At 46.4% G+C, this 17175-nt stretch overlaps 1 protein-coding gene across 3 annotated transcripts in view; it reads left to right on the top strand.

Moving 5' to 3' along the window:
* Window positions 1–17175, top strand: part of LOC109869322 (plexin A3) — a 188067-nt gene that overhangs the window by 147255 nt on the left and 23637 nt on the right. For all 3 annotated transcript variants that reach the window (XM_020459397.2, XM_031804073.1, XM_031804074.1), the window contains 10 exons: window positions 9211–9307; window positions 10151–10341; window positions 10492–10640; window positions 10998–11118; window positions 11751–11887; window positions 12114–12284; window positions 13112–13205; window positions 13411–13650; window positions 14007–14150; window positions 16903–17137. In XM_020459397.2, the coding sequence (XP_020314986.2) occupies window positions 9211–9307; window positions 10151–10341; window positions 10492–10640; window positions 10998–11118; window positions 11751–11887; window positions 12114–12284; window positions 13112–13205; window positions 13411–13650; window positions 14007–14150; window positions 16903–17137 (1579 nt within the window). The remainder of the gene's footprint in view (window positions 1–9210; window positions 9308–10150; window positions 10342–10491; window positions 10641–10997; window positions 11119–11750; window positions 11888–12113; window positions 12285–13111; window positions 13206–13410; window positions 13651–14006; window positions 14151–16902; window positions 17138–17175) is intronic.

Here is a 17175-nt window from a genome sequence, read left to right as displayed (position 1 = left end):
TGAAAATACGAATTTGTTCTTCACTGACTTGCCAGGTTAAATAAAGGTAAAATAAAAATGTTTGACAGATGGTTAAACTGCTGCAGAGAACTACAGCTGATCCTTGCCAGAGTATAATTGAATCTTTATTAGTTTATTCTGAATAAACACAAATTATTTAAGAAAAATATTCTCCAAACCCATCATCTTTGAAACATAGTAAGCCTACAATAAAATGAACTTGGTTACAATATGTGTATCTTTCATATGGGTCCCTTCAACAGACACTTCACAATTTACAGTTATATCTGAACAAATGGAAGCTATTCCTTCTGGTCACTGTCACTCTATCAATCCATTTGTTCAGCTATAACTGTTGTTTCCATTAAGAGCTAAGGATAAGTCTTAAAAGGTAGCGCTAGTTTCAAATGGTTTTTTTCTATCCAGTGATGGGTTTGGTTTTTTTAAAAGTAAGATTACCTCACTGCCTCGCCTGCAGCCCAGAGACATGTCTGACAGAACCAGGCCAGTTTGTCTCCACTTGCTAGTTTCAGACCCAGTGGAACCATGGCCTGAGGAAAATCAATTCACGACTGGCAGAGATAAGCTGCATTGTATGGCCCAACACAAAAGCTTCCCTCCGTTTACACACAACCACTAATCTCCTCAAAGCTGCCTGCCTTTCACTTGAAAAAGAAGGCTAGAAAATACATTATATTACCTCCAGAAATACATAGTTACTTCTAGAAGTACATTATGTTACCTCCAGAAATACATAGTTACTTCTAGAAGTACATTATGTTACCTCCAGAAATACATTATACTACCTCCAGAAATACATTATACTACCTCCAGAAATACATAGTTACTTCTAGAAGTACATTATGTTACCTCCAGAAATACATTATGTTACCTCCAGAAATACATTATACTACCTCCAGAAATACATTATGTTACCTCCAGAAATACATGTTACCTCCAGAAATACATTATGTTACCTCCAGAAATACATTATACTACCTCCAGAAATACATTATACTACCTCCAGAAATACATTGTTACCTCCAGAAATACATTATACTACCTCCAGAAATACATTGTTACCTCCAGAAATACATTGTTACCTCCAGAAATACATTATACTACCTCCAAAAATACATTCTGTTACCTCCAGAAATACATGATGTTACCTCCAGAAATACTGTACATTATATTACCTCCAAAAATACACTGTATGGCTCTCATGTGGTTTTCATTATCAGGGCCTTGGGAAGAGGGCATGACAACAACCTGTACACTGCGTGTTTCTGAACCCGACAAGGCTTTGAATACTGCCATTAACTCACCTATCAAATTTGGTTTACTTATTGAGCAAATGTAACACCTCATTGGACTGTGAAGAACATCGCTGGCCTTCTAAAACCATTTCACAAAATGCTGTTATTAAATAAGGCATTTCCGATTAATGGCTGAAAAACAAGACCGCAAAAGGTTAACTGTAGTTTATATGTCTGTTTGATGGATAGAAGTGAGGATGGTCTCAAGTTGAGTTTTGTTTTTGTAGTCAAATCAAATCAAATCAAATTTTATTTGTCACATACACATGGTTAGCAGGTGTTAATGCGAGTGTAGCGAAATGCTTGTACTTCTAGTTCCGACAATGCAGTAATAACCAACAAGTAATCTAACTAACAATTCCAAAACTACTGTCTTATACACAGTGTAAGAGGATAAAGAATATGTACATAAGGATATATGAATGAGTGATGGTACAGAGCAGCATAGGCAAGATACAGTAGATGGTATCGAGTACAGTATATACATATGAGATGAGTATGTAAACAAAGTGGCATAGTTAAAGTGGCTAGTGATACATGTATTACATAAGGATGCAGTCGATGATATAGAGTACAGTATATACGTATGCATATGAGATGAATAATGTAGGGTAAGTAACATTATATAAGGTAGCATTGTTTAAAGTGGCTAGTGATATATTTACATCATTTCCCATCAATTCCCATTATTAAAGTGGCTGGAGTTGAGTCAGTGTCAGTGTCAGTGTGTTGGCAGCAGCCACTCAATGTTAGTGGTGGCTGTTTAACAGTCTGATGGCCTTGAGATAGAAGCTGTTTTTCAGTCTCTCGGTCCCAGCTTTGATGCACCTGTACTGACCTCGCCTTCTGGATGATAGCGGGGTGAACAGGCAGTGGCTCGGGTGGTTGATGTCCTTGATGATCTTTATGGCCTTCCTGTAACATCGGGTGGTGTAGGTGTCCTGGAGGGCAGGTAGTTTGCCCCCGGTGATGCGTTGTGCAGACCTCACTACCCTCTGGAGAGCCTTACGGTTGTGGGCGGAGCAGTTGCCGTACCAGGCGGTGATACAGCCCGCCAGGGTGCTCTCGATTGTGCATCTGTAGAAGTTTGAGAGTGCTTTTGGTGACAAGCCGAATTTCTTCAGCCTCCTGAGGTTGAAGAGGCGCTGCTGCGCCTTCTTCACGATGCTGTCTGTGTGAGTGGACCAATTCAGTTTGTCTGTGATGTGTATGCCGAGGAACTTAAAACTTGCTACCCTCTCCACTACTGTTCCATCGATGTGGATAGGGGGGTGTTCCCTCTGCTGTTTCCTGAAGTCCACAATCATCTCCTTAGTTTTGTTGACGTTGAGTGTGAGGTTATTTTCCTGACACCACACTCCGAGGGCCCTCACCTCCTCCCTGTAGGCCGTCTCGTCGTTGTTGGTAATCAAGCCTACCACTGTTGTGTCGTCCGCAAACTTGATGATTGAGTTGGGGGCGTGCGTGGCCACGCAGTCGTGGGTGAACAGGGAGTACAGGAGAGGGCTCAGAACGCACCCTTGTGGGGCCCCAGTGTTGAGGATCAGCGGGGAGGAGATGTTGTTGCCTACCCTCACCACCTGGGGGTGGCCCGTCAGGAAGTCCAGTACCCAGTTGCACAGGGCGGGGTCGAGACCCAGGGTCTCGAGCTTGATGACGAGCTTGGAGGGTACTATGGTGTTGAATGCCGAGCTGTAGTCAATGAACAGCATTCTCACATAGGTATTCCTCTTGTCCAGATGGGTTAGGGCAGTGTGGTTGAGATTGCATCGTCTGTGGACCTATTTGGGCGGTAAGCAAATTGGAGTGGGTCTAGGGTGTCAGGTAGGGTGGAGGTGATATGGTCCTTGACTAGTCTCTCAAAGCACTTCATGGTGACGGAAGTGAGTGCTACGGGGCGGTAGTCGTTTAGCTCAGTTACCTTAGCTTTTTTGGGAACAGGAACAATGGTGGCCCTCTTGAAGCATGTGGGAACAGCAGACTGGTATAGGGATTGATTGAATATGTCCGTAAACACACCGGCCAGCTGGTCTGCGCATGCTCTGAGGGCGCGGCTGGGGATGCCGTCTGGGCCTGCAGCCTTGCGAGGGTTAACACGTTTAAATGTCTTACTCACCTCGGCTGCAGTGAAGGAGAGTCCGCATGTTTTCGTTGCAGGCTGTGTCAGTGGCACTGTATTGTCCTCAAAGCGGGCAAAAAAATTATTTAGTCTGCCTGGGAGCAAGACATCCTGGTCCGTGACTGGGCTGGATTTCTTCTTGTAGTCCGTGATTGACTGTAGACCCTGCCACATGCCTCTTGTGTCTGAGCCGTTGAATTGAGATTCTACTTTGTCTCTGTACTAACGCTTAGCTTGTTTGATAGCCTTGCGGAGGGAATCGCTGCACTGTTTGTATTCGGTCATGTTACCAGTCACCTTGCCCTGATTAAAAGCAGTAGTTCGCACTTTCAGTTTCACGCGAATGCTGCCATCAATCCACGGTTTCTGGTTAGGGAATGTTTTAATCGTTGCTATGGGAACGACATCTTCAACGCACGTTCTAATGAACTCGCACACCGAATCAGCGTATTCGTCAATATTGTTATCTGACGCAATACAAAACATATCCCAGTCCACGTGATGGAAGCAGTCTTGGAGTGTGGAGTCAGCTTGGTCGGACCAGCGTTGGACAGACCTCAGCGTGGGAGCCTCTTGTTTTAGTTTCTGTCTGTAGGCAGGGATCAACAAAATGGAGTCGTGGTCAGCTTTTCCGAAAGGAGGGCGGGGCAGGGCCTTATATGCGTCGCGGAAGTTAGAGTAACAATGATCCAAGGTTTTTCCACCCCTGGTTGCGCAATCGATATGCTGATAAAATTTAGGGAGTCTTGTTTTCAGATTAGCCTTGTTAAAATCCCCAGCTACAATGAATGCAGCCTCCGGATAAATGGATTCCAGTTTGCAAAGAGTCAAATAAAGTTTGTTCAGAGCCATCGATGTGTCTGCTTGGGGGGGGATATATACGGCTGTGATTATAATCGAAGAGAATTCTCTTGGTAGATAATGCGGTCTACATTTGATTGTGAGGAATTCTAAATCAGGTGAACAGAAGGATTTGAGTTCCTGTATGTTTCTTTCATCACACCATGTCTCGTTAGCCATAAGGCATACGCCCCCGCCCCTCTTCTTACCAGAAAGATGTTTGTTTCTGTCGGCGCGATGCGTGGAGAAACCCGCTGGCTGCACCGCCTCCGATAGCGTCTCTCCAGTGAGCCATGTTTCCGTGAAGCAAAGAACGTTACAGTCTCTGATGTCCCTCTGGAATGCTACCCTTGCTCGGATTTCATCAACCTTGTTGTCAAGAGACTGGACATTGGCGAGAAGAATGCTAGGGAGTGGTGCACGATGTGCCCGTCTCCGGAGTCTGACCAGAAGACCGCCTCGTTTCCCTCTTTCCCTCTCCATTTCGTTGTCCTGTTTGAGAGGCAGAACACAGGATCCGCGTCGCGAAAAACATATTCTTGGTCGTACTGATGGTGAGTTGACGCTGATCTTATATTCAGGAGTTCTTCTCGACTGTATGTAATGAAACCTAGGATGACCTGGGGTACTAATGTAAGAAATAACACGTAAAAAAACTAAAAACTGCATAGTTTTCTAGGAACGCGAAGCGAGGCGGCCATCTCTGTCGGCGCCGGAAGTACTTGTCATCTCGGGGATTTGATCTTGCAAACCTTTCGGTTACTAGTCCAAAGTTCTAACCACTAGGCTACCTGGATTAGTGCCCCCAGTACCAACTGGACCCTATAGAGATGTAACCCCAGTACCAACTGGGCCCTATAGAGATGTAACCTCAGTACCAACTGGACCCTATAGAGATGTAGCCCCAGTACCAACTGGGCCCTATGGAGACGTAACCTCAGTACCAGAACCAACTGGACCCTATAGAGATATAACCCCAGTACCAACTGGACCCTATAGAGATATAACCCCAGTACCAACTGGACCCTATAGAGATATAACCCCAGTACCAACTGGACCCTATAGAGATATAACCCCAGTACCAACTGGGCCCTATATAGATATAACCCTAGTACCAACTGGACCCTATATAGATATAACCCAAGTACCAACTGGACCCTTTAGAGATGTAACCTCAGTACCAACTGGACCCTATAGAGAAGTAGCCCCAGAACCAACTGGACCCTATAGAGATGTAACCCCAGAACCAACTGGGCCCTATAGAGGTGTAACCCCAGTACCAACTGGACCCTATAGAGATGTAACCCCAGGAGCAACTGGGCCCTATGGAGACGTAACCTCAGTACCAGAACCAACTGGACCCTATAGAGATATAACCCCAGTACCAACTGGGCCCTATATAGATATAACCCTAGTACCAACTGGACCCTATATAGATATAACCCAAGTACCAACTGGGCCCTATAGAGATATAACCCCAGAACCAACTGGACCATATAGAGATGTAACCCCAGAACCAACTGGACCCTATAGAGACGTAACCTCAGTACCAGAACCAACTGGACCCTATTGAGATGTAACCCCAGTACCAACTGGACGCTATAGAGATGTAACCCCAGAACCAACTGGGCCCTATAGAGGTGTAACCCCAGTACCAACTGGACCCTATAGAGATGTAACCCCAGTACCAACTGGGCCCTATATAGATATAACCCAAGTACCAACTGGGCCCTATAGAGGTGTAACCCCAGTACCAACTGGACCCTATAGAGATGTAACCCTAGTACCAACTGGGCCCTATATAGATATAACCCAAGTACCAACTGGGCCCTATAGAGATATAACCCCAGAACCAACTGGACCATATAGAGATGTAACCCAAGAACCAACTGGACCCTATAGAGATATAACCCCAGTACCAACTGGACCCTATAGAGATATAACCCCAGTACCAACTGGACCCTATAGAGATATAACCCCAGTACCAACTGGGCCCTATATAGATATAACCCTAGTACCAACTTAACCCTATAGAGATGTAACCTCAGTACCAACTGGACCCTATAGAGATGTAGCCCCAGTATCAACTGGACCCTATAGAGATGTAACCTCAGTACCAGAACCAACTGGACCCTATTGAGATGTAACCCCAGAACCAACTGGGCCCTATAGAGGTGTAACCCCAGTACCAACTGGACCCTATAGAGATGTAACCTCAGTACCAGAACCAACTGGACCCTATTGAGATGTAACCCCAGTACCAACTGGACGCTATAGAGATGTAACACCAGAACCAACTGGGCCCTATAGAGGTGTAACCCCAGTACCAACTGGAACCTATAGAGACGTAACCTCAGTACCAGAACCAACTGGACCCTATTGAGATGTAACCCCAGAACCAACTGGACCCTATTGAGATGTAACCCCAGAACCAACTGGACCCTATATAGATATAACCCTAGTACCAACTGGGCCCTATAGAGATATAACCCCAGAACCAACTGGACCATATAGAGATATAACCCCAGTACCATCTGGACCCTATAGAGATATAACCCCAGTACCAACTGGGCCCTATAGAGATATAACCCCAGTACCAACTGGACCCTATAGAGATGTAACCCCAGAACCAATTGGACCCCCACTACCAACTGGGCCCTATAGAGATGTAACCCCAGTACCAACTGGACCCTATAGAGATGTAACCCCAGAACCAATTGGACCCTAATGTGATATAACCCCAGTACCAACTGGGCCCTATAGAGATGTAAGGACATTTGGAGCCTGGTGTGAACAGGTTCAGTTCAGCCTTTCAGCACCCACACTGGTGCATTCTCTGCTTGACTTACTCCCAGATATTTCCCAGGACAGGTGCACAAAGATTTACACTTTCACACTCACTAACACACACACTCATGCCCACACACATGCACGTGTGTGCACAGACACCCACAGACATGTGCGCACACACACACACACACACACACACACACACACACTTACACACAACACAGCCGATGTCCCTGGACTGATGAAGAATATTAGGAGGTGTTGGTTGTTTACTCAGCTCTGATATATTTAGGTGAGGTATGGATGGATAAAGTTGAGGTATGGATGGACAAATTTGAGGTATGGATGGATAAAGGTGAGGTATGGACGGATAAAGGTGAGGTATGGACGGATAAAGGTGAGGTATGGATGGATAAAGGTGAGGTATGGATGGGTAAAGGTGAGGTATGGATGGGTAAAGGTGAGGTATGGATGGATAAAGGTGAGGTATGGATGGATAAAGGTGAGGTATGGATGGATAAAGGTGAGGTATGGATGGATAAAGGTGAGGTATGGATGGATAAAGGTGAGGTATGGATGGATAAAGGTGAGGTATGGATGGATAAAGGTGAGGTATGGATGGATAAAGTTGAGGTATGGATGGATAAAGGTGAGATATGGATGGATAAAGGTGAGGTATGGATGGATAAAGGTGAGGTATGGATGGATAACCATTTGTCACATATGATGCTTCCATTAAGACTTAACAGTTCAACAAGATCCTTCAGTTGCAATCGTATTTCCATATTGGGTGTCAAACTGGAGCTGCTCTCTCTCTCTCTCTGAATCTACTGAGAGATGATTTAATGTGGTCTGGAATAAGTTCTCCTTTTAATGCTAAATTCAGGGCCCTCTCTTGCTGTTAGTCTGCCCTCATTCTTCCATCGCCTCCTTATGAACACTCATAAGTGTTCTGGCCATGGATCGATGTGGCTGATCAGCGATATTCTCTCAGGGTTGCTGCTGGCTAAGTGCTCTGAGTGTTGCTGCTAATTAAAACACAGGCAGTAAAAACCACCACCCCTCCTTCACCTGACAGACACATAGTAGCCGCAGCAACCCACTCTGTCTCTCTCTCTCTCTCTCTCTCTCTCTCTCTCTCTCTCTCTGTCTCTCTCTCTCTCTCTCTCTCTCTCTCTCTCTGTCTCTCTCTCTCTCTCTGTCCCTCTCTGTCCCTCTCTCTCTGTCTCTCTCTCTCTCTCTGTCTCTCTCTCTCTCTCTCTGTCTCTCTCTCTCTCTGTCTCTCTCTCTGTCTCTGTCTCTCTCTCTCTCTCTGTCTCTCTCTCTGTCTCTCTCTCTCTGTCCCTCTCACTCACTCACTCACTCACTCACTCACTCACTCACTCACTCACTCACTCACTCACTCACTCACTCACTCTCTCTCTCTGTCTCTCACTCACTCTCTCTCTCTGTCTCTCACTCACTCTCTGTCTCTCTCTCTCTCTCTCTCTCTCTCTCTGTCCCTCTCTCTCTCTCTCTCTCTCTCTCTCTCTCTCTCTCTCTGTCTCTCTGTCTCTCTCTCTCTCTGTCTCTCTCTCTCTCTGTCTCTCTCTCTCTCTGTCTCTCTGTCTGTCTCTCTCTCTCTGTCTCTCTGTCTGTCTCTCTCTCTCTGTCTCTCTGTCTGTCTCTCTCTCTCTGTCTCTCTGTCTGTCTCTCTCTCTCTGTCTCTCTCTCTGTCTCTCTGTCTCTCTCTCTCTCTCTCTCTCTCTCTCTCTCTCTCTCTCTCTCTCTTTTTTTTAAAGGCACAATGTCTCGCTGACCTCACTCACAGCTATGGAATCTAGTGGCCAGGCTGGGCTAATGGGTTGTTACACAGAGATGAAATGTTTTTCATTGTACAGAGTAGTGTATATTATAGCATTATGGTTTCCACTGCACCGTGCCAGCAGCCATGCTTAACTCAGTTTGTACTGATGAGCCAGGTCATAAACCACAGTTAGTCTTTATTAATAGGTCCCTATGAAGGCTGGTCAAACTCTGACTGATGTTGGGCTTTATGCACCTCCAGTACTGGTATGATGATTGAATCATGGTGTTGTGTGTGTTTCTACCTCCAGTACTGGTATGATGATTGAATCATGGTGTTATGTGTGTTTCTACCTCCAGTACTGGTATGATGGGGACGAGACAGGAGACCTGCCTGTTGACTTCTCTATCGTCTGGGATGGAGACTTCTTCATCGACAAGCCTCCCACCATGAAAGGTATGTTGTTTTATCATATTCAGAGTCATACATTCCTCATAATAGTGTTGCTGCTAAATAATGTCAATGAAAAATCCAAGACTGACACAACTGGCACACAACAGGGAAACAACAGCCCCAACCGGTGTGTTGCCTGAGGCTTCGGGCTGGTCAAATATGTTGTCATCCCTCGCTGAGTCCTCTAGTGTTAAGTCCACTTCATGTACAGTGCTGGGGGCTATGGCTACCACAGTAAATTAATGTGGATTAAGCCTTTGCAGTTCTTTTCTTATGGTCTTCAAAACTGTAGCATTTTCAAACTTTCTTATGGGCGATAAAGTCACAGAACTAAATGTACCATGTTTTGTATCAAGACACCTTGTATCACTGCAAGTCAGGGACAAACGGGGTTGTCAATACTTCTCTTAAAAGTGTTTTATCTCACTGGTTTGATCAGGCCGCTGTGAAAGAGTCCCGTAGCTCTCGTAAGACCCGTAACAGTCAGCCGGCAGATAGCATCTCTCTGCTGGGCGATTGGCTCTGCGCGAAGATGAGAGGAGATAGCTAGCCATGTGGCTAGCAGCACAGTATTTTATGTTCTCCCACTGAACTGGTCAATAACTCTGTGTACCGTCTTCACCTTTACATCTGAGGTGGTGCATAGGAGCAGTGTGCGAGGCTGAGCCAAGGATAGAGGGAGATTAACAGCTCAGGACCTGGGAGTGAGCCATGCAGCACAAACAGACAGCACAGTGCAGCGCCCCTCGCCTCTCTGTCTCAGACTCCACCTTTGCCCAGTGTTAACCCTCCCTGTTTGTCCGTCTGTCTGTCTGTCCCTGTGTCTGTCTGTCTATCTGCGCTCAGCCCTGCTATATAAGTGCGAGGCCCAGAGGGACAGCTGTGGCCTGTGTCTGAAGGCCAGCACAGCGTTTGAGTGTGGCTGGTGCCTGGACAACAAGAAGTGTCTCCTGAGGCAGCACTGCCAGACGCCGGAGCAGAACTGGATGCACCCCGGCAGGCACAACGTCCGCTGCAGCCACCCCCGCATCACCAAGGTGAGGCTGGAGCACAGAGAGCTGTGTATTTATACTTCTGTATGGTTGCATTTAAGTCGGTGGCCTAGAGCCGCTGAACCCAGGCACTCTGCTGTGTGTGAACACGGGGAGATTGCTTTTCCTTGATCTTCACCCTGTTTCCATGGAAAGATCCGCCCACTGACGGGGCCCAAAGAGGGGGGCACGCGAGTGACGATCGAGGGCGAGAACCTCGGGCTGCAGGTGCGGGAGATCGCCCACGTCCAGGTGGCTGGGGTTCGCTGTAACCCTGTGACCTCCGAGTACATCAGCGCTGAGAGGTGAGTGTGGTGCCTTTGTCGATAGGATTTCGCTTGAATGGTTTTCAGGTAGATGAACTTTATCATATGTTTCTTAACTCTACACTATTAGAAAACAGGGTTATTCAGCTGTCCCCATAGGAGAACCCTTTTTGGTTCCAGGTAGAACGCTTTGTAGAAAGGGTTCTACATGGAACCCAAAATGGTTCTACCTGGAACCAAAAACGGTTTTTGAAAGGGTTCTCATATGGGGACAGCCAAAGGACCATTTAAGGTTCTAGATAGCACCTTTTCTTTTAAGAGTGTATTTCATTTGAACGCTAGACATTATAAGCAATGAGCCATTGATTGACAGCTGAGTGTGTGTATGTTCCTCAGGATTGTGTGTGACATGGCCGAAGCGCTGCTGCCCCATTCTCCAGGCGGTCCGGTGGAGCTGTGTATCGGGGTGTGCAGTGCAGAGTACCGCACCCAATCTTCCCAGACGTACTCCTTCGTGGTGCGTATGACCTCGCATGACCCCATCTTTTCCTAGACCGATGACTATGCAGAAAGTCTGTCTGTTCTCTCCCCGGGGAGGAGGGATACAAACCCAAATGTCGTGGTTCTATGTAGCCCCGGGAACTACCTAGCCTTATGCTGCAATACAGAGATGAGGAACGTGTTGTGCGAGAAAGTGTGGCCGATGTGATATACAGTAATTACCCAGCTATTCCGACAGAGCATTAAGCAGCAGTGAAACAGGAATGTGGTGTCAGTCTATTATCTCCTCAGCCTGGGCACAGAGCAGCTCACTGAAATGAATGGGCTTGCCCTTAAACCACCAATCAATAGTAGTCTTGCAGTTTAATTCCAGCAGATGCCAAGATGCTCCCAGCCAAATGAATACATGTGCACCGAGAAACTATGTAGCTAATTACAGGAAAAAGGAGAGTCTTACTCATGTCACTGTGCTGCTGAATACAAAAATACATACTAAAACATGCTCGGCTGGGGTGCAGTGTGTGAGCAGCAATTACTAGAAATATAATGGGAATCGATTTGTAACAGTAACAGTAGCTTTTCAGAAAAAACGGTATAATTGTTTTGTGTGCTGCTGGGTGTAAAGAGTGAGTTTCCCCCCTCTCTCAGACCCCCAGCTTCAACCATGTGCACCCGGAGAAGGGCCCCGTGTCCGGGGGGACCCGGCTGACGATATCAGGCCATCATCTGGACGCTGGTAGCACCGTCACTGTGTTCATCGCCCAGGAGGAGTGTCTGTTTGTTAAGTGAGTAGTCAGGCAGCTTGACCCCACCTCGAAGGAATGGACTGTGGTAGTATAGTAGTGTAATCTGTTCTATCACACCCTGTCTGCACGTTACCTGTCTATTTTTACGTTAAATTAAAACAGCATTATAACAGGGTGACAGCATGACATTTTCTTAAGTGTTGTTTCAGACAGTGAATGAACTCTGTGACACAATATGACACATCTTCTGTCTATCCGGCCACAGGAGGACCAACAGGGACATTGTGTGTGTGACACCGACGTCCCTGTCTGGCTCAGGGCCTGCGTCAATCAAATTGTTAATCGACAAAGCTGAGGTCACCAGCAGTGACACACGCTACATCTACACAGAGGACCCCACCATCTCCAGCATCGAGCCCAGCTGGAGTATAGTGAAGTGAGCAGCCAAGCCTCCTCTCCTCTCTCATCCTCTTCTCTCTTCTCTTCTCCTCTCCTCTCCTCCTCTCCTCTCCCATCCTCTCCTCTCCTCCCCTCCACTCCCCCCCTCCCCAACTCCCGACTCCTCCTCTCCTCTCCCATCCTCTTCTCCTCCTCTCTCCTCCCCTGCTAGCAACCCCCCCTCCTACCCCCCCACTCCTCCTCTCCCCTCCTCCCCTCCTCACTCCTCCCCTCCTCACTCCTCCCCTGCTATCCACCCCCCTCCTACCCCCCCACGCCTCCTCTCCCCTCCCCACTCCTCCTCTCTCCTCCCCTCCTCCTCACTATTCACCCGTCTCCTCTCCTCCTCTCCCAGCCAACAGGCTGCAGGCTGGAACCTCTCAGCGCATGACCAATGCCCTGGGAGATTCCTGAGGAGAAACTCAGCTCAGACATCCATTACTGCCTGTAAAGCCTCAGGAACACTCTGAGATTACAACATGAGCCCCAAAGCCACACCGAGACGCCCACACTGTCCCATTGTAGCCATTTCACCATGACACTAAAGCACAATAGACAGTATGGGGGATGATGTATCTAATGTATGTCCCATCCTAATCCATGGGACCCTTGAGGGGACTGTAGGCTCCCTCTTTTTCTGAATTTCAACAGTACTGTAAGATAAATCATACAAACAACATGCTGTAGACAAAAGCACTAAAAGTCAGCTCTGTTACACAGAAGTTCTTATTTCATTCCCTCCCTGTTGTCTCTCTGCCCATGTCACCAGTGTGCAATAACTCTCGTCTTAACCTCTCCAGCATCATGTTTCTGCTTGTGTTTCAGTGGTAGCACCTTGATCACCGTCACAGGTACCAACCTGCTCACCATCCAGGAGCCCAAAGTCCGTGCCAAGTATGCAGGAATACAGACTACTAATGTAAGTGTTCCCAATATGAACATTCCATGTTTGCACTGTACCACTCCGACTGTTACAAATGGTTAACCTGTATAATAGCAACTAGCATCAAGGACTTACGCAGTACGCTTTTGTTACTGTATACATTGTCAGTGTTGTGGTTTTACACAGACGTTTGTCTGTACTTGTTCCTGGTTTGACCCTCCTCTTTTATCTTCCTGTCCAGGTGTGCACTGTGGTGAATGACTCTGTGATGACCTGTCTGGCCCCGGGTATCATTTACACCAAGCACCAGGCCCCAGAGTCAGGCCTGCACCCCGACGAGTACGGCTTCATCCTGGATCACGTGGCTGCGCTGCTCGTCCTCAACGGGACACCTTTCACCTACTATCCCAACCCCACCTTCGAAACACTAGGGAACTCTGGGATAATGGAGGTCAAGCCCGGCTCTCCCATTATCCTCAAAGTAAGTAGATTCCTTGTTTGGTGTCATTTTCTGTTACTTTTGTCTGTTGAGAGGAAGGAGGATGAAGCTCTAGAGAAGCAAGAGAGGTCATGTGAGACAGAACCAGTACAGAGACAACTTCCTTTCCCTACACATCTATGTACAAAGTCCCTGAGCTGAGGATAGAATTACAAGTCAGGATTGATAATACTCTAAAGACCCATACACTTTATTGTGTGTGTGTGTGTGTGTGTGTGTGTGTGTGTGTGTGTGTGTGTGTGTGTGTGTGTGTGTGTGTGCTTTCGTCTGATAAATGTGATTATTGTCCAACAGAATGTTTCTTTTGAAAACAAACAACATGTTTCTTCTGAAAACAGGGCAAGAATTTGATTCCCCCTGCTCCGGGCAACACCCGGCTGAACTACAGCGTGATGATTGGTGAAACACCCTGTCTGTTAACTGTCTCGGAGTCTCAGCTGCTCTGTGATTCGCCAGACCTGACCGGGGAGCAGAGAGTCGTGGTAAGACCAGATGTCCCGCCCAACGTTTACAGTAGTTTGTGTATTTTATGTCAACAATAGCTTCATGTGAGATATCTTTCATAGCCAAACTGCTCTGGCCATAATCCAGTCTTGTTATTTTCTAAATATATTTGACATGTAGTTAAAACACTTTTATCTGTGCTATTTGGAAACATGCCTGACTTAGAAATCACATCTATAATCAATTCTATAATAGCTGTGTGGCAGTTTGTTACTTGAATGCTAATCCACCAAATGTAAAAGTCAAAGGGTCATCATTCATTATGATTACGGTTGCCTGTTGATACAAGCAGCTTCCCATGTAATCGAAGTATCTGTTGACTCCGCAGCTTTGGCGCATCATCATCAATGCCAAACAGGACTAGCTCTCTTTATTACGTACACGTCTCACTGCACAATGATTTCAGCTGTGGCCTTGAGCAGTAGAGGTGAAAAAGAATCATCTTGGATTGATGAAATGCAATCTTCTTCTTTTTTTATGGACAGACAACCGTTGGCGAGAGCAGGTGATTTAATTGGCAGAGGGCAGTCTGGTCAATCTGATTATTGCAAGTGTCATACGTATGTATCCATGTATTCTTATACAGTGCCAGCTGTCAAGACAACCACGGCTCAGAATGATTAGAAGGAGGTAGATTTAGTCCTGGAGTGAGGCAGCTTGTTTACCTTTTGTATCAAAGGTCCTGATCTCATGGTATTGACTTGACACTAACACGCCTGGACGAGGTAACTGACTGTTGATTCAGTGAAACGATCAGACTTTAATTTAATCCGATCAATAGAGTCAACTGTGGAGAGGAGGGAGCATTTACAAATCAAAGCTGAGATGAAAGAGAGGGGGAGAGAGAGAGGTGATGGGTGAGGTGGAGTGATCTCCCTCCCAGGGGCAGGGAGATATGGAGACACACACGGCACAGTGAGAAGGCTGAGCCAGCTGTGTTAATGACCTGACACATAGCACAGTGACGGACAGACACACAGACAGCAGAGTGGCATTCTCCCTGTTCCCTTCCATCTAAACCACTCAATAATTAAAGCACACAGCCAGGAGGGGAATGGGGAGGTAAAGGTGAAACTCGTTAGCCAAACCTGTTGGAAGTCATCTGTAATTGGCCTGAAGTTTAAAAAGGAGATGTTAGAATCAGGGTCAAAACTAAAAAGTTGGGGCATGTACTGTAACTCTGAGTCTGAGCTACATACAGTGAGCCTGAGCTACATACAGTGAGTCTGAGCTACATACAGTGTGTCTGAGCTACATACAGTGTGTCTGAGCTACATACAGTGTGTCTGAGCTACATACAGTGTGTCTGAGCTACATACAGTGTGTCTGAGCTACATACAGTGTGTCTGAGCTACATACAGTGAGTCTGAGCTACATACAGTGAGTCTGATCTACATACAGTGAGTCTGAGCTACATACAGTGAGTATGAGCTACATACAGTGAGTCTGAGCTACATACAGTGTGTCTGAGCTACATACAGTGTGTCTGAGCTACATACAGTGTGTCTGAGCTACATACAGTGTGTCTGAGCTACATACAGTGTGTCTGAGCTACATACAGTGTGTCTGAGCTACATACAGTGTGTCTGAGCTACATACAGTGAGTCTGAGCTACATACAGTGAGTCTGAGCTACATACAGTGTGTCTGAGCTACATACAGTGTGTCTGAGCTAGCCTGAGCTACATACAGTGAGTCTGAGCTACATACAGTGTGCCTTCAGAAAGCATTCACACCACTTGACTTTTTCCACGTTGCGTTGTGTTTTACATGTTGAATTCAGGCTGTAACACAACAGAATGTGGAATAAGTCGAGGGGTATGAATGCTTTCTGAAGACACACTGTATGTAGCTCAGACACACTGTATGTAGCTCAGACTCACTGTATGTAGCTCAGACACACTGTATGTAGCTCAGACACACTGTAGTAATGAAATCCTTCATATTACAGAGCCCAATTTTTCCATACCAGTAGCTAGATTTCCATTCAATTGGCAACAGATTGTCATGTGAATATAAAAACATTTGCCTAAAAACAATATGATGTCTCCATCAAATTGACTGTAGTGCACGTCAAAATTCCTATGTACTGAAAAGAAAATAAATACAAGTTAAATGGATTTCCATCACATTTTCGACTCTACGGATGGTTTTCTCACCCCAAACAATGTGTTATATAGCAAGTGTGCCCACTCTGGTACTGGCAGGTGTGCTCAAGACAACAGTATGCAGGGTGCAGATTGAGCGCTGTTGGCGAGAGCGCACGTATCGTCTGCATGATGAGATTATGGATAAAAGAGCGAGATCATTTGTATTTGTCGAACGGCAGACGACCACGGATGATCTTGTCACCAGAATAAGACCCTCAATATTTATTGGGAAGGAGCGTCAAGCTCATCACCGTGCGCTTTCACCACCCTGTGAAGTTCATCGTAACTTATTTCATCTGTAGCCTAATAAACGGCATGCGTAGTGGGAGGAACACACAACAAGTTGACTTTGATATGATGGATATTATATCAATATTTGCACATAAAAGCGTTTCCACTGACATTTCTCACATAATTAATTTTACAGACACAAAACGATCCCACCTTGTCGGGTGTATTTTGTTTGGTCGACATTTGGAAAGTTTCCTGAAAAACGTTCTGTTTCCATCAGGTCTGTCATGATTATTTTTATCCGACATGCACTTTACTCGCATAAAAGGTTGGATGTGTTTCTCCTCCAGATCATGGTGGGTGGTTTGGAGTACTCCCCAGGAACACTGCACATCTACTCCGACAGCACCCTTACCTTACCGGCCATCATCGGGATCGGAGCGGGAGGAGGGGTGCTTCTCATCGCCATCATCGCCGTGCTCATCGCCTACAAGAGGAAGACCCGGGATGCTGACCGCACCCTGAAACGCCTGCAGCTGCAGATGGACAACCTCGAGTCCAGAGTGGCCCTGGAGTGTAAAGAAGGTAGGAGCACCGGTCACTATGACCTCCTCCTTCTCCTA

The sequence above is a fragment of the Oncorhynchus kisutch genome, linkage group LG24 (genome assembly GCF_002021735.2).
Source record: "Oncorhynchus kisutch isolate 150728-3 linkage group LG24, Okis_V2, whole genome shotgun sequence".
Classification (NCBI taxonomy): Eukaryota; Metazoa; Chordata; class Actinopteri; order Salmoniformes; family Salmonidae; genus Oncorhynchus; species Oncorhynchus kisutch.
Note: the sequence above shows the minus strand (reverse complement) of the source record. Positions and strands in the feature narration are given on the sequence as shown.